The sequence below is a fragment of the Anguilla rostrata genome, chromosome 16 (genome assembly GCF_018555375.3).
Source record: "Anguilla rostrata isolate EN2019 chromosome 16, ASM1855537v3, whole genome shotgun sequence".
Taxonomy (NCBI): domain Eukaryota; kingdom Metazoa; phylum Chordata; class Actinopteri; order Anguilliformes; family Anguillidae; genus Anguilla; species Anguilla rostrata.
The window spans coordinates 10,375,885-10,395,857 of record NC_057948.1 but is presented as its reverse complement, the minus strand read 5'-3'; the positions used below and the strand labels follow the sequence as shown (position 1 = coordinate 10,395,857).

At 48.0% G+C, this 19,973-nt stretch overlaps 1 protein-coding gene across 1 annotated transcript; it reads right to left on the bottom strand.

The window, feature by feature from the left end:
* Positions 1–1,342: 1,342 nt before the first annotated feature.
* Positions 1,343–19,260, bottom strand: znrf1 (zinc and ring finger 1). Its single transcript, XM_064313902.1, has 5 exons — positions 18,006–19,260; positions 6,370–6,465; positions 2,229–2,334; positions 1,579–1,664; positions 1,343–1,467 (listed from the first exon to the last, which is right to left on the bottom strand). The coding sequence occupies exons 1-4, from the start codon at positions 18,391–18,393 to the stop codon at positions 1,607–1,609; spliced, it is 648 nt and encodes a 215-aa protein (XP_064169972.1). The 5' UTR covers positions 18,394–19,260; the 3' UTR covers positions 1,343–1,467; positions 1,579–1,606.
* Positions 19,261–19,973: the final 713 nt, after the last annotated feature.

Below are 19,973 nucleotides of genomic sequence, written 5' to 3'. Positions count from 1 at the left end.
CTTCTCTTATTGTGAAAATAGTCCCATGTTGTTTGGCCGTTTTGGCGGCTATTTAATGAATCTACTGAAGCTGTACTCATGCGCAGTTATAGCTATCGATATTAAGGCTGCGATCGTTCGAAAGATGGCGTGACTTCAGGAGACAGAAAAAATATTACATTTACACTCGCTCGCGCGCATGCACGCACGCACGCACCCAGTGTGAAATTAATAATAACAACAAGGCCTGATCCCCCCTGGGTAGAAGCCTATATGAAAAAAGGCAGGGTGGGGTGATTTAAAAAATTGTAATTTCAATGACCTGTTAACATCAGCATGAAAGAAGGACCCAGCACACGAACACACAAAATGAACAAATCCCAACTGTAAACATTTCAGAGGCCAACACACAGAAGTGTCCCAGGCTGACCTCTCTGCAGCCTGGCTGGTTTTCAGTCCTTAAAACCAGAGGTGTCAAACGTCCAGTCCCGGAAGGCTGCAGCGTCTGCTGCTTTTTAGTGCTTTTCAGCACCGCTGATTATGTCGATTAGCTGAAGAGTCCTGTCCACTCGCTTCGTTCTCCAGGCCTCAAGTGATTGAACAACAAGCAGACAAGCCCCGCAGATACTGCGGCCCCCCAGGACTGGAGTTTGAAAGGCCCCACAGACACTCTGGGCCCCCCAGGACTGGAGTTTGACACCTCTTCTTTGACAGACCGCTCCCTCCCTCCAAATAAAATGTGACCAGAAATATAGCCCATTGCCATTTTATTACCACTACCAAATTGCACACGGACACACAATCTCTTCGTCTGTCACACACACACACACACATTGTATACACACACAGCCACACACAGTCTTTGTCCGACACATAGACACACACGGAGTGTAACTCTCTCTCCCCACGTCGCTCGACACACTGGGGTGATCTGTTAGAAAATAAAAATGCAACGCACAAGCAAAAACCCCTTTTGATGAAACGTGCTGACATGTACAGGAAGTGCCACCTCCGCACAGGAAGCATGGCAAAATCATCTTTTTGCTCCACCCCCCCACCCCCCACCCCACCCCACCCCACCCCCCACTCCCGGAGTTTCCTTCCTCCTCTTCCTCTTGCTCCTCTTCATCTCCCTGAAGGCTCTGTGTTCAGGGCCTGAGACGGCCGGAGCTGGGGTAGGTCACGCCACCCGAGTTTGCGTGGGCGGGGCGAGGGTGGGTCCAGGAGGTGGAGCCGAGGGACGAGAGGAGGGGCCAGGGTGAGAGTGGCGGGACTCTGGGTCTTGTTCAGAGGTGCCAGTGTTGGTTTGATGTATTTTAGTTTATTCATTTGGTTTCAGTCTGTTATATTTTCTTTCTTTTGATTGATTGATTGATTGATTGATTGATTAATTAGTTGATTGTTTTTTAAATTTTGTTTAGTTTTTTTTTTTTTTTTTTTTTTGGTTATTTCAGTGTCCAGATATCCAAGTTAGGTCCATAAAGTGCCCTGAGAGAGAAAAATATATAGAGAGAGGGAGTGAGAGAATGAATGAGAAAGAGAGTGAGGGAGAGGGAGGAAGGGGAGGTCAAATGGAGAGTGACTTTTGTTTCTGAGCACCTGTTACAGCAGTAGAGTCAGCTGTGGGTCAGTCAGAGGGGTGTTCAGGGCAGGACCGATTGATCTCAAACCAGGAGTCTATACAGCTGCAGGGAGACAGACACAGCAGCGTCAGGAATACACCATCCTAACCCCACCCTTCATCATCCTAACCCTACCCCTCACTGCCATAACCCCACCCCTCACCACACTAACCCCACCCCTTACCACCATAACCCCACCCCTCACCACACTAACCCCACCCCTTACCACCATAACCCCACCCTCACACACTAACCCACCCCTCACCACACTAACCCCACCCCTTACCACCATAACCCCACCCTTACCACCATAACTCCACCCCTCACCACCCTAACCCCACCCCTCATCACCATAACCCCACCCCTCACCACCATTACTCCACCCTGTCCCTCACCATCCTAACCCCACCCCTCATCATTCTTACCCCACCCCTTACTACCCTAACCCCACCCCTCACTATCCTAACCCCACCCCTCTCCACCATAACCCTCACCATTCTAACCCCCTAGATTTCAATGGTATCTCACATTATTCTATGGAAAAGCACTTGTCTGCCTACAGCATGCACATATGCACACACACACACACGCACACACACACGCACACACACACACACACACGCTTGCCTTTTGTGGTAGATGCAGAGGCAGGGCAGTCTGGCGATGGTGTCTCCCTGCTGCAGGTCCTCCAGACAGATCACACACTCGCCCGCGTCCCTCGCCAGCACGTCATCTGCACAAGGAGAGAGAGAGAGTGTGTACGACACACACGCAACTCAGCAACCTCGAGTGTGTACGACACGCACACAACACAACCTTGAGTGTGTTCAGGTCTTTACAGCAACACAACACAGCACAGTGTGACTACTGCAATGTTAATGTCAAATGTAGAGCAGTAAGAGAGTTTGAGGTGAACAGAGAACAAAAGGAGTCTGTGTGAGCCCAATGAGCCATAACTGGGCTCATAATCAGTGTTGCAGGTTCAAATCCTAGATGCAGCACTGCATTTATAACCTTGAAGAGGAATTCAGTCACTAACCTGCTATGTACATAGATAATATCTTTAAAGCACGCAAGATTATTAACCCTGCCTGAAATCAAGCAAAGGTGGCGTATTAAAGAGTGCCAATACTTGGTCAGTGGCAGCAGGGGGCGGCAGCGAGCTGCCCCTCAAACTGCGCGCTTCCTCAGTAATATCGCCTCAGCGTGAACTCGTAAGCCGTGTTCAGCGTATCTCTGCGCCCCACAGCCAAATCCCTCAGAGAGCGCGTGCAGCTCTGACAAAGATCACCTGTGTGCCAGGTGACTGAGACCTGTCTGGGCAGGAGAGGAAACAGGGGCTGGAACTGAGACGTGCAGTCGACACAGAGACAGCCCTGTAAGGGCAGTCTCCATAGAGACGCTCTGTAGGTGCAGTCGCCATAGAGATCACTCTGTAAGTGCAGTCTCCATAGAGACGCTCTGTAGGTGCAGTCACCATAGAGATTACTCTGTAAGTGCAGTCTCCATAGAGATGGCTCTGTAGGTGCAGTCGCCATAATGATCACTCTGTAGGTGCAGTCTCCATAGAGATGGCTCTGTAGGTGCAGTCACCATAGAGATCACTCTGTAAGTGCAGTCTCCATAGAAATGGCTCTGTAGGTGCAGTCGCCATAATGATCACTCTGTAGGTGCAGTCTCCATAGAGACGGCTGTGTAGGTGCAGTCGCCATAGAGATGGCTCTGTACAATAGGTGCTGTCAACTTGGAGATGATTCTGTGCAGTGAGCGCAGTCGCCACGGAAACGTCACTGCAAGTGCAGTCACTGCTGATGCGGCCCTTTGGGTGATTCTGACGGCAGCACAACTGGATTTTGTTTAAAAAAAAACACAAGCAAGTATAAGTTTAGCTTTCCTGTATTCAAACAATATATTCCTTCACTGTGAAAACAGAACTTCTCAACATGGCATGATCGAACACGTTTTCTCTTCCACATTTTATGACTCACACACACGCACACACACACACACACACTTGCACAAATGCACTGTCACTTAAACATACACACGCGCACAGGTATATGCATGCATACACCGCAAGTAGCCATTCTCCCCCTTGCTTCTTTGCAGCGACTAAAGTTCTGCTCAGAAATAGGTGTCAGCACCGCAGGTTATTTGTGGCAGGAACTGCAGTTTCAAACCAAGAGACCACTTCCTCTTTGACCATCGAGTCGTTTCCTGTGGAAAAATGTGTTTGTGTGTGTCTGTGTGTGTGTGTTTGTGAGCATGTGTGTGTGTGTGTTTGTGAGCGTGTGTGTTTGTGCGTGTGCACAGACTTTATAAAGTGTTATCTCTTTCAGAAGATCGAAAAGAGAAGGGCAGAATTTCAGATAACGTGTTGAGACACGAGAAACTGCGGAGTTCCCCTCTGATATCGGTTGTGCTCTTGTGTCAGAAGTTACACTTTCGCATTGTGCGGTGCCTCTATTTGTAATGAGATCTTTGCAGGGAATTGTATCAGCAGCGTCTTAGAGCTGGGAACCGGAGAATAGCAGTAGTAACAGCAACAACAGCTACAATAATAATCATGATAAACGATTGCAGTGTCATATATATTTAGAGCTTTTCTCAGTACCGAGAGAAGGGAACAGGGACAAAGAAAGAGAGAGAGAGAGGGGAGAGGACGAGGTAGTGAGATGGAGAGGGGGTGGGGGATGGAAGGAGGGAGAAGAGAGAGAGGATGTACAGAGGGAGGAGTGATGGAGGACAGATTAACCCCTCCAGACACCCAAATGTACCACTCCTGACAGCTGGTGCTAATTACTTGTACCTGCCCCCCACTGCCATATGCACCCCTCTCCCAAATACCCCTTCCCCTTATCCTATTACCATCTGAGGCTATTAAACAGCCCCCAAAGACAGGGAATGGGTACTGTGTGTGTGTGTGTGTGTGTGTGTGTACTGTATGTGTACATGTTGTGAGGGTGTATGTAGTACGGATGTGTGTGTTTGTGTTTGCATATTCTTCTGTGAATAGATGTGTGTTTGTACAGCATGTGTGAGTGCATGTATGTATGCATGTAAGCACATGAGTACACACTTGCATTTATATGTGTATATGTGTGTACAGTGTGTTTACCTGCACATGCATATGTGTCTACATTATGTGTATATGTGTGTGTGTGTGTACAGCATGTGTTTGTATATGTGTGCACATGCAAATGTATCTGTCTGGATGTAAGCATGTCTGTGACCATACTGTATTTTGGGCTGCCATGTGTGCATATGGGTGTATGTGGGTGCATGCGAGTTCACGCATACACTTATCTGTATATATGAGTGTGTGTGTGTGTGTGTGTGCATGTTAGACCTTCATATCTGCGAGCCATGACTTTGCCTGATGATATTTTAATACTTGCAGTTAAATATAGCTTAGAGAGGGAGAGAGGGACAGAGAAGGGAGGAGAGGGAGAGAGACAGAGAGAGATCGCCTCAATTTGTCTCGCTTTGTGACCCTCCACTGAAGTTGAGTTAGAATCAGTGCTAGAAGAAGATTTTTCTCTTTCCTTCCCTCCTTTTCCCCATTTCTTTCTAAAACTGAGTTGGGCTGAGGCTGTTTATTTGTGTATGTGTGTGTGTGTGTGTGTGTCTGTGTGAGTGCGTGTGTGCACACATGCGTGTGTGTGTGTATGTGTGATGTGTGTGTGTGGCATGTTAGTGTGTGTGTGTGTGGCATTGTGGTGTGTGTGGTGAGTGTGGTGTGTGTGTGTGTGTGTGGTGTGTGTGTGGGCTTGCGTGTGTGTGTGTGTGAGCGTGTGTGTGTGTGTGCGTGCGTGCGTGAGCGTGTGCGTGTGTGTGTGTGTGGGTGTGTGTCGTGCATGAGCGTGTGTGTGTGTGTCCGTGTGTGGTGTGTGTGTGTGCGTGTGGTGAGCGTGTGTGGTGGTGTGTGGTGCGTGCTGAGCGTTGTGTGTGCGTGCTGAGCTGTGTGTGTGCGTGTGTGTGTGTGTGTGTGCGTGGTCGGTGTGTGTGTGTGTGTGTGTGTGTGTGGTGTGTGTGTGTGGTGAGTGTGTGTGTGTGTGTGTCGTGGTAGCGTGTGTGTGTGTGTGCTGCGTGGTGTGGTGTGTGTGTGTGTGAGCGTGTGTGTGTGTGGTCAGGGCTGATTTGGGTAGGCACGCTGGGAGGGAGGTTGTGGTTAGGGAATAGGCTGATACCTTGCAGCCATTCTGGGAGTGCATTCTGGGAAAGTGAGATTAGCTTGCCTGTTTCTATGCGCAGCTGTGTATAACTAATCAAAAAGAGACAGAGAGAGAGGGAGGACGAGAGAGAGGGGGAGAGGTGAAGGGGGATAGATAATAGTATTCTAAAGTCTGTTTGAGTCACGTAAAAACACAACTTTCAGTGAACAGGTCACACGCACACAAGACCCCAAATCCATCCCTGTAACACCAGCTTCAGGACAGACTGTCATAACATCCCTGGAGTGACGGCTGTCAGTCAGTCACCACGGAAACAACAGCTATTGTTCAGACGTCCCGGAATGGACGGCTGTCATTGAAATGTAACAGAGCATACAGCTATCACTCAAACAGCGTGGAATACACAGCTGTCACTGTGATTAGTGTTTTTTAATTTATGTAAAAAATCAACTGAAAGCTGTCTTCAGTTCCTCTTTAATTAAGAACTTTTTTTTCCGGGGGAATATTTTGAATGAAGCGACATGAAGGCAACCGAGAGAGGAGTGGAAAAGGGGGAGCGGGAGGAGGCGGGAGCGCGAGGAGCTGTTTCTCACCGTTGTAGGAGAGGCGGGGCTTGCTCAGACACATGATGAAGTGAACCTCCATCTCATTGGACGCCACAGACTTGGAGCAGATGGGACACCTGAACCCTGTAGGGGAGATAGAGACTGTCAGAATGGGTGTATTCCAGAGCACCAAAATGCCCATGAAACAATGCGTGTCCCCTGTGCACATCCTCGTGCTCACGCCCAGTGAAATGAGAGAGGTCGAGTGGATACGAGATCACCAGCTGGATGGATTTTCTGCCCACAAGAACTAAGATCATGCAGAGGTGTTCTGATTTGAATGGGAATCAATGGAGTTTTTCCAACCTTGTCACAAGTGAGGTATTTCATACACAAAGTCTTTTTTTTTTTTGAATAACTGATTAATAATGCTTTGCCAGTCAAGAAAATATTCTGATGAAAATGCTTGACCTCATGCATATTTATGAAGTAGTTTTGACATTTATTCAAGAAGTTCGCAGTCGCAGGACTGAATAACTTGATGACTTTGTTCATGCTGTTACATTCTTACACGAGAGACAAGCTAGTGCCCACTTGAATATTAAAGCTGTTTGGGCCAGTAAATTCCTTGATGGACTAAAATTTGGCTACAGCTCCTAGACACTTATTATTCATTGACTTGCATTGCACATGTATATCTTGTCATTTTCTTTGCCGTCTTTGGTGAGAAACAAATCTCTCACTGTGTGGTCCCTCTCATCTTATCAGCAGAGCCCACCTTCTGCTTTTGGCTGGACTGAGTGTGTGTGTGTGTGTGCGTGTGTGTGTGTAAATGTGTGTGTGTGTATCTGTGAGTGTATGTGTTTGTGTAAATGTGTGTGTGTCTATGTGTGCGTTTGTGTGTATGCATGTGTGTGCGCACGTATGTGCGTGTGGTGTCCTGGAAAGAAAGTGACGTAACATCTTTGTTCTTGTGGCTCTGTTATTGTTTTTCTTTTTTTTTTTTTTCTTTGAGCGAGAGGAACATTTCCTAGGTGACCGTGTTTCCTAGCAACACCTTACGCAGGTGAGCGCAAAAAAAAAAAGGGGGAAGATGGTGGGTCTCCATAGACCTCTGACACACGAGCTGACGCCGCGGCTACAGAGCGACGCTGCAAACTCGCATGGCGCGGCTAGCATGGCGCGGCTAGCGTGGCGCGGCTAGCATGGCACGGCTAGCATGGCACGGCTAGCATGGCGCGGCTGTTCCAACGACAGGAAAAGGGAAGCCTGGCTGTGAGGGCGAAGCCGCAGAGTGACCAAATGAGCCCACAATCCTCCGCCCTTCCACAGGAAAACAGCCACAGACACAGTTCCCAGCATGCACTGCTTTACCGTCATCAAGATTACATTACATCACAGGCGTTTAGCAGACGCTCTTATCCAGAGCGACTTGCGCAACTCTTTACATAGCATAGCGTATTTACATAGCACAGGCCGAAGGTTTCGCTTACAAACTTGCAACCATACCATCAATAAATACGACCCCCCTCCCCAAGATTTCAATCAGTCTGGACCCTTATGCTGTGTTTACTGGCCGGATTCGTGTCTGAGTAAGGCGCCGTCTGTTCGCCCGGCGACCCGTCCCTCGGCCCAGACCGGACCCTCACGGTGGACCGCAGTGGGGGGTGGCAGCTGACCGTAGCGTCACCTCAAAAACCTGCATCCCGCGCGGTCGCCATAGCGGCCCGTCTGGCAGGAGGGTCGTGTGAGTTTGGGTGGGGGGGGGGGGCGGGGTTCACTACCGCTCTCCCTGGGAAGTGGCAGGGCCTCACAGGAAAGGAACACATTTACAAATACAACTGGGCATTCCGAAACAGGGAAGCAAAAGAGGGAGGGACTGTCCTGTACCCAAGTGCAATTAGCAGAAGCAGGCCCCAAAACCCTGGCTAGCTCGACTGCTGTCTACTGAGGGGGCAATGGCAGCTGTCACTGTGGGCTTCTCATAGGCCAGAGGCCAGTATCCAGTGATATCTCTCACACCTGAGGCTAATAGAAGCCGTGCTGTAACTGCCAATCACGTTGAGACATACAGTATGCGCAAGCCAATAGGGAGAGGTGATGCTGGCTTGGAGCCAGTGGAGAGACAGGATATGGGCACAGAGCCCCCGGGGTGGAAGGGGATGATTGACAGGTTGCCTGCAGAATATTCAGGTGAAGATGAGGTGAAGCAGAAGAGGGAAGCACAACTTTGGGATGTCAAAAAAAAAAAACTTCCCATGCAAAACAGATTCCATGTGCCAGTTAAAGCAGTGACAACTGCTCAGCTCCTCCTGAAAGGCAGAGTGGAAAGGCTAGGGGCGGAGTCACACCCTGTCCCTCATGCCATGTCCCTCTGTGCCATTCACAAACACGGAGAGAGTTTCACTGGCTTTCCCGCTGCTGCCTGGCTTCACGATAAAATTCTGCTCCGAGCAGCAGTGGCTGGGCAGGGCAGCACGCATTGGGGGAAGAGGGAGAGGGATAGAGAGAGAGAGGGTGAAAACAGATAGGAGGAGGAATGAACACAGTCTGATGCTTTACCCCCCCCCCCCACGACAATCCCTGCTGCACGCTACCACCCCCCCCCCCCAGCCCCCACCCCCGATTGCAGCTGACCCAGTTTTCCACCGGCTGCTATTTTCAGCTTCTCTGCAGGGAAAGAGAGATGGGTAGGGAGGAATGGAGAGAGGGATGATGGAGAGAAGAGAAGTGAGAGAGAGAGAGAGAGAGAGCTAATGAGGAAAGGTGCGAGCGAGAGCGGTAATGAGGAAAGGTGAGAGCTCGGCGAGGAGGGCCGTAACGCCCGCTCTGATTGGACGTGGCCGGGTTCAGCCGGGCCAGTAGAACCTGCGGAGAGCCCGCCGAGGTGAAGCGCCGCTGCTCGGTGCGTTTCTGCGCACAGGGCACGGGAACAAGGGCCGACAAGCAAAACGAATTCTTCAAACGAACGACCGAACGAACGAGGCTCCGGGCACCGGGCACTTCTGTTTGTTTGGCATCAGCACGTTCACACTGCGAGGGGAATCCACGCGTCCGTATCCCCGAGGACCCAAAATGGTCGAACGAGGAATCGAAAGCACATGCGGTCGGGAGGAACCAAAACATTGGCGTCGATGATGAAATGACGCTTGTGAGGAATCGAAACATTAGCACTGCCGAGGAGTCTAAATGCTCGCATTCACGAGGAATCAAAACACTGTCATCTGTGAAGAGTTGGTACGTTTCAGCTCCTTTGTTGTGTCTGCGTCATCAGAGCTGCAATCCGCCTCTCTGATTGGCTGGGCTGTCATTAACCAACGTTGTCCTTGTGACTCTGTGGCAAGGCTGCTCCGTTGGAAAAGTTGGAAAACTACATTTTAGTGAAGGTGACAGACCAAACCAATCAATAGGCCTCCTCCCCGTAATTAGCACCAAGGCCAGGCTAATGGCTAGGGCCAGTCAGACCGAGCTAATCGATGGGAACATAACTCTGCATACAGAAGCCCCAGTGAAGGGTTTAGATAACAACACGCCAGAAGAAAGTAACTGCGCACAATCTGTGAACGTATAATGCTGCGAAAACACTGCACACACTGAACTACAGGGTGAGGTTTCTGTTTAAGGCGCCTCCAGTCTCTCTCTGGTCTTGCTTTGGGCTGCTCGGTAAAAACCCAACGAGCAGCGAGTGTTAAATTATCTAAAAGCTGCAGATATTCTCCAGTCGGCCCAAAGGCCTTCGTTTGACACAGAACTTCCCCGTGAGATCGGTACTCAGGCTCAGATTAGGACTCCACCTCTGAACCATGCTATTCTTTCTGCTGAGGATCACAGTCATTTCCCTGACCCCCTCTAGTATCAGCTCCTCATTGCCCTCACCCCCCTTGTTCTGCTAGACTCCACAATGCCTCTGTCTCACTTCCACTGGGAGAGGAAGTGAGAGTGTGTGTGTGTGTGTCTGTTTGTGTGTGGATGCGTGTGTACACGTGTGTATGTGTGAAAGAGAGACCAAGATTAAAGCGTGTTTCTATACATCCACCATCCACACATGTATGAGCATGTGTGTGTGTGTGTGTGTGTGTCAGAAAGGCGCACATGTAACTGTTCATACACAAGAGAGGCATGTGTGTGCAGTGTATGTGGTGTGTGTGTATAAGAGACATCTGTACATGTGTGTGTGTGTGCATGCGTGCGTGCGTGCGTGTGTGTGTGTGTGCATGTGTGTGCCTGCCGGGATGTGTGCGTACAATATCTGTGGTGTACACACTTAACAAGCACTCTGATTTTAAATCCAGTCATTCAGCATTGACAACTCAAGGACATTCCTACTTACTGACTGTCATCATCCATTAAGCCGAACTGGTATCACACTGACGCACCAGGTCCACATCAGTTCTGAACGTCACAACAGTTTCTGTGTGTGTGTGTGTCTGTTTGTGTGTGGATGCGTGTGTACACGTGTGTATGTGTGAAAGAGAGACCAAGATTAAAGCGTGTTTCTATACATCCACCATCCACACATGTATGAGCATGTGTGTGTGTGTGTGTGTGTGTCAGAAAGGCGCACATGTAACTGTTCATACACAAGAGAGGCATGTGTGTGCAGTGTATGTGGTGTGTGTGTATAAGAGACATCTGTACATGTGTGTGTGTGCATGCGTGCGTGCGTGCGTGTGTGTGTGTGTGCATGTGTGTGCCTGCCGGGATGTGTGCGTACAATATCTGTGGTGTACACACTTAACAAGCACTCTGATTTTAAATCCAGTCATTCAGCATTGACAACTCAAGGACATTCCTACTTACTGACTGTCATCATCCATTAAGCCGAACTGGTATCACACTGACGCACCAGGTCCACATCAGTTCTGAACGTCACAACAGTTTCTGTGTGTGTGTGTGTGTGTGTGTAGGTGTGTGTGCATGCATGTGACCTATGTACATGTGTGCATGCCTGTAAATATGTGTAAATTGTGTATGTATTTGTGCGTGTGTGTGCATTTGTGTGAGTGCGTGTGCATGTGTGACTGCATAGGTGTGAATGTGTGTGTGCATTCGCGTGTGTGTATGTATGCGTGTGCATGTGTGAGTGTGAGACGATGAGAAGAGAGAAATGCTTATGTATCTCTGTGTGCTTGTTGCTGTACATATGTATGTTTCTGATTGTTACCATGTTCTCAAGTGGCTTCTTACTGTATCTTACAATAGAAATAAAAGCTCATGAACACCTCCACACGCTCAGTGCTTTCCACCCTCTAATCAAAGGCCCCCCATAAACACACTTTTATCTCTCTCTCTCTCTCTCTCTCACACACACACACACACACACACACACCTGTCATCACCATAAGGAGCACACAAAGGAGCTCACGACACAGGTGGATGCTATAGAACCCCAGGGTTGAGTTCTGCTTGTCCCTCCTCTGGCCGGAACACCGGATGCCCAAATAAGGTTGTGTTATTATGACATCACTCTCAACTCCACTCCACTCTGCCAACTCTTTACTGTACAAGAGAGAAGAACAGTTCCCATGGAAACAGCAGAGTGAGAGGAGTGAGAGAAGAAGGGAAAGTAACAGAGGAACAAACACTGAGCAAGATGGAGAGTAGGAGAAAGAAAGCAGGCCTGTTGTTTTTATTTTTGTTTTCTAGAATAATGTATATTTTTACATTTAATCCAGCCGAGAGATTCTGACACCTGTCCAAATTGATATGGTCAATGTGGGGTATGTGGAATGAGGGTGGGGGGGGGTGGGGGTATTGGGATACAGGCAGTGTATTGTGATGTAGGGTTGAGGGTGTATGGTGTATTGTTAATGAGGGGTAGCACTAGGACGTTCTGGGTTGCAGTGGGTATTGTGAGTAACAGTGTGGAGGGGTGAATACTGTGCTCTTCTCTTGAATGAAATCACGGGGATAAAACGGTCTGGCAGCACAGTAGCAGCTGCCACAGGGCCTACAGTAGCAGCTTTGTGTCCTACGATACGGCGAATGTGACAGCTGTCACTCAGGGCAGGGACATCGGGAGACATTAGAGACAGGAAGTCAGAGGAGACACGGCTCTCCTGTTCCTTCCCTTTTCCTTCCACTCTCGCTCACTTTCTCTCTCTCTCTGTCTCTCTTTCTCTCTCACTTTGCTGTCTTGAGGAAATCTGTCTGAATGTGGGTATGTTGTGGGGGTGGTGTGTGTGTGTGTGTGAGAGAGAGTTAGTGAAAGAGAGAAAGAGAGAGAGAGAGAGAGAGAGAGAGAGACTCAGAGTCAGACTCAGTTGTATAGTGGCCTATATTTCAGGACAGATCAGCACAGATGTCTCAGCTGCACTACCGTGAAATCATTCCTGAAAAACACTGAAAACACTTGCCATCACTTTGTTTGTGCTCCATTACACACACACACACATACACACACGCACGCACACGCGCACACACACACGCACACAAACAAAAACACGCACACACGCACATACAAGCAAACATATGTATATGTACATACAAAGGAAACAAATAATGATCTGCATTCATCCCAGTAGGACAGGGCTCTTTTTCCTAGTTACGAAGAAGACGGCATCCTGCCTTCTACACTGACCCTGACCAGTGTGAAACGACTCCCTGTGCTCTCATCAGTGTGCGATTCATTTAGTCTTCAATCTTTTTGTAAAAAAATGCAGCACTTTCTTCGAATGGTCCTTCGTAAGTGCTTTATAACTGTTTCATGAGTACTACATAGCCCTTCATAAATACTTATGTCAATACCCGCAGGTAGTGGATGGAGAGCAGAGACGTGAGGAGTTCTTGTGTCTTCAGGCTGCGTGTCACTTGGTACATCATGGAATTCGCTGCATCAGTGGTGACAACACGCCTTATGCCTACATGCCTATAATTATTTGTGAATGCTTTTGTAGTGCGTATTGAAGTGGCATGCACTGGTTATGAAGGAGTCCGAGTCTTCATACCTACTACGCCCTCAAAAGAACAGAACTTGCGATGTAAAATGCTGAGGGCCCAGTCTGGTCACGTAGAGTCTGAACTCTGTCTTAGGTCTCAGCCGACATTATCGAAATCATTTTTGAAAGGTATTTTTACACCAAAACCCTGCTCTCGCCCACTGGCTTGCTATTTCAAAAAATCTTATCGTGACTGTCCTGTGCGCACAGGCGAGCGTGGAACAGGTGCAGCGGGGGTATGTAAGTGTTCACAGGGACTAATTTGTTTAAGCCATCAAATTTAAATAATGCCTTCCGTCGACTGAGCAGCTTTCCCAATGTCAGACAGCAGTGACCTCAGACACAGACAAACGTAAATATGAATTAACTTATTAATCAAACATAAACACAAAATTTAAGGACCAGAAAGTGCAAGGCTTGAAGGAAGAACAATAGAGAAGGATCTGGTCAAAAATACTAAAATGTTTTCAAATGCTGTATTGCCAGTAAAATGAATCACCAAGGAAACTAAGATCATTGAAAAAAAAATGTATTACCAAATGCTTTTGAAATTCGCTCCCAAAACATTTTTCAGAACATCAGATTCAGACACATCAGGATGAAACGCATTTGATCCTGCTGCACCTGGATCAAACGGCATTACGAAACACTTCAAACTGTGAAAATACTCCCGCAGATCTCCGAGAGTTTTCACAGAGCACATTACCAGCCACAATGGACAGGTATGTGAAAGAACAACTTTGCTCTGAAAATCTGAGAAAATTGATGCTTCTTTGAAAATTTCGGGCAATCTGCAGGAATTTCAGTGGTGTCCAAAAGACCTTTGCACAACGCGTGGGAGACGTATTCTTCACCCTGTCGACCCCACATCCACACAAGCCCATGTATGTTACAGAAAGCAGAACAGAGCATCAGAAGTATCGGATTATCACCTTGGATTGGTTCTGAGGCAGCCTCTTGTGCTTGGCTACTCCAAATCATTTGTAACATGTCATAATGTGCATCTATCTACACTGCAGTTTATAATGATCTGTACACTCATCCTATATGTAGGTCCTATAAACTCAATTTAAAGTCTGTTTCCACTGTAATGTCAACATTGGTGGTGTAGTGCATGTGCCTTTGGTCAGTATGACTGGATGAAGAGTAGTGCTTGCATCTTCAGTCTGTGTGATTGGATGGAGAGTGAAACTTATAAGCTATAACTTCAGTCTGTGTAATTTGTGTCTAAGATTCACCCCCCACTACCCTGACGTGTTGAAACAGGGAAGCGAAGGCTCCAGTTTCCTAAAAACCAACCCCGCTTCCAGCACCTATGCTCCTAGTTTGACTAGGCATGGCCCAGGTAAGAGATGCCTATGCAAAAGCAGATTTTTTCAGTCCTTTTGAAAATCCGGAACTGAAGATAAATGATCTGCATATTCTCTCTGTGTGTTTGAATAACGTCAGGTCTTCTTCAGTGCTGATTTGCAGCCCCATTCAGCAGTAGGGCTGAAAGTCATGTGACAGACAGCCTAGTTTAAGCAGTGCAGAAGTTGTAATTTAGTTTTAAATAAACCTGCAGCAAGAAACGAAAGCAATTTAAGCACCACTGACATCGCAGTCGACTAGAGACAATCCAGCAAGTCAACAGGGCAGGGGTTGTTTTACAGCCACGAGACAACGTTTGATTTGTTTACAGAATGTACGGGAAAGCTCGATAACAAAGATGATGCTATCCTAATGCATTGTAATTGCATATAGAAATGCATGAATTTGGAATATTAACCGAGTAGAGCGATGGTCAGTGTTGCAATCGATTTTAATTAGTTGAAATGATTGTGAATGTGTTATGGTGGGTGTCTGGTTGTGTGTGTGTGTGTGTGTGTTTGTATGTGGCACTACTGTAATCGAAGGGTAAACAATTTATTTTGAAATGAAGAGAGATGACGCATCCAATTAGTCAATTATGCCATGGTCAATTATACCAAAACCAAATCATAATTCTTCTGTGATTAGTGGGGGTGCTATGATGCTTTAAAACTTGCATTTAAAATAAAAAATTGTGATGTAGATGAGATCAGTATATGCAGGAATATTCCTCGTGTGACAGAGGGGTTGTGAAATATGATCTGTTTTTATGCGGCTCTGCTCCGAGTTTGTCTGTATGGCACTGTAAATTCTCTGAGCTTTGCAAGCCGAGACAGACCATCCTTCTCCAAGTAATATAAAGCACACACTGCTCCTACCAGCGCCCCTGCCAGGTCTTATTGATCAGGGGGAAAGCTGAGGATTAGCTTATTGACCTAGAAAACCGACCTAAATGCATGCCTCTCCACCTTTTCTTGATCGCAGACCCAATCAATAGATTACCTATCCAGGTAAAACACTCTCTAATCACTAAGATTTAAGGGTGAGGCTTGACTCTACTCACTATGATTTTCTGAAATATTTAGCAGTAAAATCAGTCATGTTTTCAGGCAATATTTTTTTCTCAACTTTTTTTTTTACACTGAATTCACACAAGTCTCTACCTGGAAGATTCAGATAGGCTTGTTCACAAGGCCTCGGATGCTGTTTAGGGGAGATGATGTCTTAAAGATGGCAGACTCAAAAGTAGCAGCTCTGAGATGCTAGTGAACCCACCGCCACACAGAGACTCCCGGAAAATACATCTACTCACTGGTAGAACCTTTCTCGTGATACTATCCACACTGACAGGAGACTCCTCCTGTCCACTAGGGGCAGTAGTGGTGAAATGGGGTGTAGTTCCCCTACGCTTAGGGCAGTTCTGATGAGTAGAGGGGACGGTGGGGTCACAGGGGAGGAATCTCCCCATAGGAGTGTCCAGCCTGCTTGTTGCCTGGAATTTCAAGGTCCAGTGATACACCAAGAGACCTTAAGAGCAGGGGTCAATGGGATTTAATCTCTCTGTACCCCTCTACACCCCCCCCTCCCAGCCCAGTTCCCTGGCCCACCCTCCCCCTGCTCTGTGTTTGCGTCTGGCACTGGTAACGATCTTCTCTGGATCAGAGCTCGCGCTCGCGTGGACACCTGTAGCTGCGCTGGAGAACAGCCATTTTGCAGAGCTCGAGACGGGCAGGCCTCCTCTCCTCCGAGGAGGCGAGCAGGAGGAGATGAAAAAAGGGTTCAGGTTTTGACGTCTGGCGCTCTCTCCCTCGCCCGCGCTCTCTCTCTCTCTCTCCCCGAGGGACGGTGCCTTAATGAGCGTCTGGGGACAGAGCCACGGTCCAGAGCCTGACGAGCCCTCAGACACACTACAGGCTGAGGTGAGCCAGAGATAATGATGACACACACTCTCACACACTCTCTCTCTCACACACACACTCTCAAACTCTTTCCCACACACACAAACACACAGAAACACACACTCTCACACTCTCTCTCTCTCTCTCTCTCACACACACACACACTCTCAAACTCTTTCCCACACACACACGCACAGACACACGCACTCTCAAACTCTCTCTCACACACACACAAACGCACAGACACACACTCTCACACTCTCTCTCTCACACACACACACACAGACACACGCACTCTCAAACTCTCTCACACACACACACACAAACGCACAGACACACACTCTCAAACTCTCTCTCTCACACACAGACACAAACACACAGACACACACACTCTCAAACTCTCACACACACACACAGACAAACACACTCTCAAACTCTCTCCCACAGACACACACACACACACAAACGCACAGACACACACACTCTCAAACTCTCTCTCTCACACACACGCAGAGACACACACTCTAAAACTCTCTCTCCCGCACACACACAAAAATGCACAGACACACACACTCTCAAACTCTCTCTCTCCCACACACACAAAAATGCACAGACACACACACTCTCAAAATCTCTCTCTCCCACACACACACAAATGCACAGACACACACACTCTCAAACCCTCTCTCCCACACACACACACACACACACACACAAACGCACAGACACACACACTCTCAAACTCTCTCTGTCACACACACACAAACGCACAGACACGCACTCTCATACTCTCTCTCTCCCGCACACACACAAGCGCACAGACACACACACTCTCAAACTCTCTCACACACACGCACACACACATATATACTCACTCACAGTTTCACACAGACATAAACACACAGAGACACGAACAATCTTACAGTCACATATGCACTGACACTCATATGTACACATATGAACACAAACACGTGTATGTATGTTATGTACGTATTCTCTCTCTCTCTCCCTCACACACATACACAGCACGCATTCTTTCTCTTCAACACATAGATACAAAACCACATGCATGTAAAAACACACATTCTCACAAACGCACACAAACTTATGTGCACACAAACTTACACAGACTCATTCACATACGCACGTATAAACACACATAGGCAAAATGTCGGCGTCAGATTAAACAATAGGGCAGGCCGGATTCTGATTCCTCCACTTTATATCGCGTGCTGATAGTCCGCCAACACCGATCAGCTGGCACGCGGGAGCCACATACACGCAGACAAATCCACCGCACCCTTACTTTCCGCAAGCATAAACAATGCCTGCGCATCTTCACCCAATAGTTTATGGTTTGCATCATATCTCCGAGGTATGTGGAAAGTTAAAGGACAGCTTTCAGCGTCGCTGCCCCGTGAATATTTATATCACTGATGTCATTATCTCCCGCTGTAAGCAGGCGGTGTTGTGCGTGCTGTCGGTAAACTGTACTTACCGCTGTGAGCGCTGAACCACCGGGGCGCTATGTGCAGGGGCAAGGTGTCTGCAAGCGACCCCCGAGAGCCCAGATACAGCATACTGTCCGTGTGGTGCCCCCCGCCCGTTTCTTGGTAGCCGTTTCCATGGGCCGTATTCGACCCAGAATCTCCCCCGGCTCTGTCCGTGTCCCCAGTCCCTCGGGCGGTGTAAAATCCGAACGGCACCGAGGCGCTGTGATCTATGCCCATCCCTGCCACGGAACTCACGGATCGGCTGCGCAAACCCATCGCGCCGCTTGGTCGGTAGTGCCCGAAGTGGGCCGTGGGTGGCACTGCGCTGTCATCCGTCGAGACACCGGGAAAAGCTCCCCGGGGCCGCCCCGCTGTGCTCTGCTTACCCCCCATCCAAAACACCAGAGGACACGGGACGAGGTACTATAAACCGGGGGTGTGCAGTCAATTAAGAGCCGTTAGAGGAAACGGCTCCGATGTGCCCTGTCTGTAGAGGTCTACAAGCCCCAGATCCGCTTCGGGCAGCGACAGACACGAGCTAAAAAAACGGGCTGTCAAGTCTGACTAAACCAGCTGTGCCCAACAGACGCAACAGCGCATTTCCCTAATCGGAACATGAGCGAGCTTGAAGTCCGTATCAACCTCACAAAGGAAAAATATGAATAGATGAACGATTGCCTTCGAATTTAACCGAATGACAAAAAGCCTAGTTGCCTTGTAAAGACAAGACAAAACCTTCAACAAATGACAGGACAACCTGCTCAAATCACAACAGAGGCGCGCAGAGAGGCGCCGGATCCCAAAGCCGATCTCAAACCGCAGTCCCTTCCTTTAAAATATCATTTAACTTCTTCGCAGCGCAGCTCGGCTGGGCACGCCATGACAACTACTGCAGTCTGTCCGTCTCTCCGCCTGTCCCTCTGCCGACGGCGTGCGGCGGTGCTGGCTGTGCGCTCCGTGTGCCGCAGATTCGGGTCAATGTGTGCCGCTCCCCTGTTCTCTCATATCCGCGCTCGTCCCTACTGCTCTGCTGCTGCTGGGAGACAATAGAGGCGCTCAGTGCGCATACGCGGATTAAGTGGCACGGAGATGGCGAGAAGAAGGGGCAAATACAGTCTCTGACTATTTATCTTTCATGGAATAAAAACGTAACTAGAGACACGCAGTCTGTAAAACGTGTTTTTTTCCCCAGGAATGCAATGGCACCTTTTGCCTCGCGCGTTGTTGCCTGGCGAGAAGAAGAGGCATGACCTATTAATGTTGTCACCACGAGGTAAACATCCAGACAGCATCAGACAGAGCGCCGATATTCATTTCGTGCTCAGTCATTTGTGTACTTCTTAAAATTACCTTTGAAAATACTAAACGATGAGAAATTACCACTATTTATTTAACAAATGTGGCATGCGGGGACAAAACCCATCTTCAGATATTACCTTAATTGAGGTGGTTTGTAATTATCCTACAACAAGCATGCAATCATTAAAACTAAAAAGTCAAAATAAACGTTTCTAGAATAAGAGCAGTTTATGTCTAGAAATGTAATGAGGCATTTCTCAAATGCAGTCAAACTCCTAATGGCGTCCAGGTGGACTGACTGGCCGTTCTAACAGCTTCATGCGCCTGGACGCCTGATCTATAGGACTTTGAAAGAGACATGTCTGTTTCTCATGAAAATAATGATCACATTCACAATGAGTTAACACAGTTGCGAGTATTCACGCAAGTACATCAAAAAATTCAGCCATGACATTTGACGTCTGTTTTACAGGGTCTACGGATGCATTGTTAACAGTCATATAATTCACTTTTTATTTTTCATTGGAGTGTTAATACTATTCTCTTAAACCGTAGGCCCATTTTGCAAGGACATAGGTCATCCATTTCGTCATTCAGTCGTTAATTTAGTGTAAATGAGGAAGGAGCTTTGAAACTGAGCCTTTCTCTCGTTTACAGTTACAGGCCAGCTGTGA

Coding starts and splice junctions, on each gene's coding strand:
- znrf1 (XM_064313902.1), bottom strand. CDS start 18,393: ATGGGGGGTAAGCAGAGCACAGCGGGGCGGCCCCGGGGAGCTTTTCCC. Junction 2,335..6,369: donor GCCCCGCCTCTCCTACAACG/GTGAGAAACAGC, acceptor CTCCTTGTGCAG/ATGACGTGCTGGCGAGGGAC. Junction 1,665..2,228: donor CTCTGCATCTACCACAAAAG/GCAAGCGTGTGT, acceptor GTCTCCCTGCAG/CTGTATAGACTCCTGGTTTG.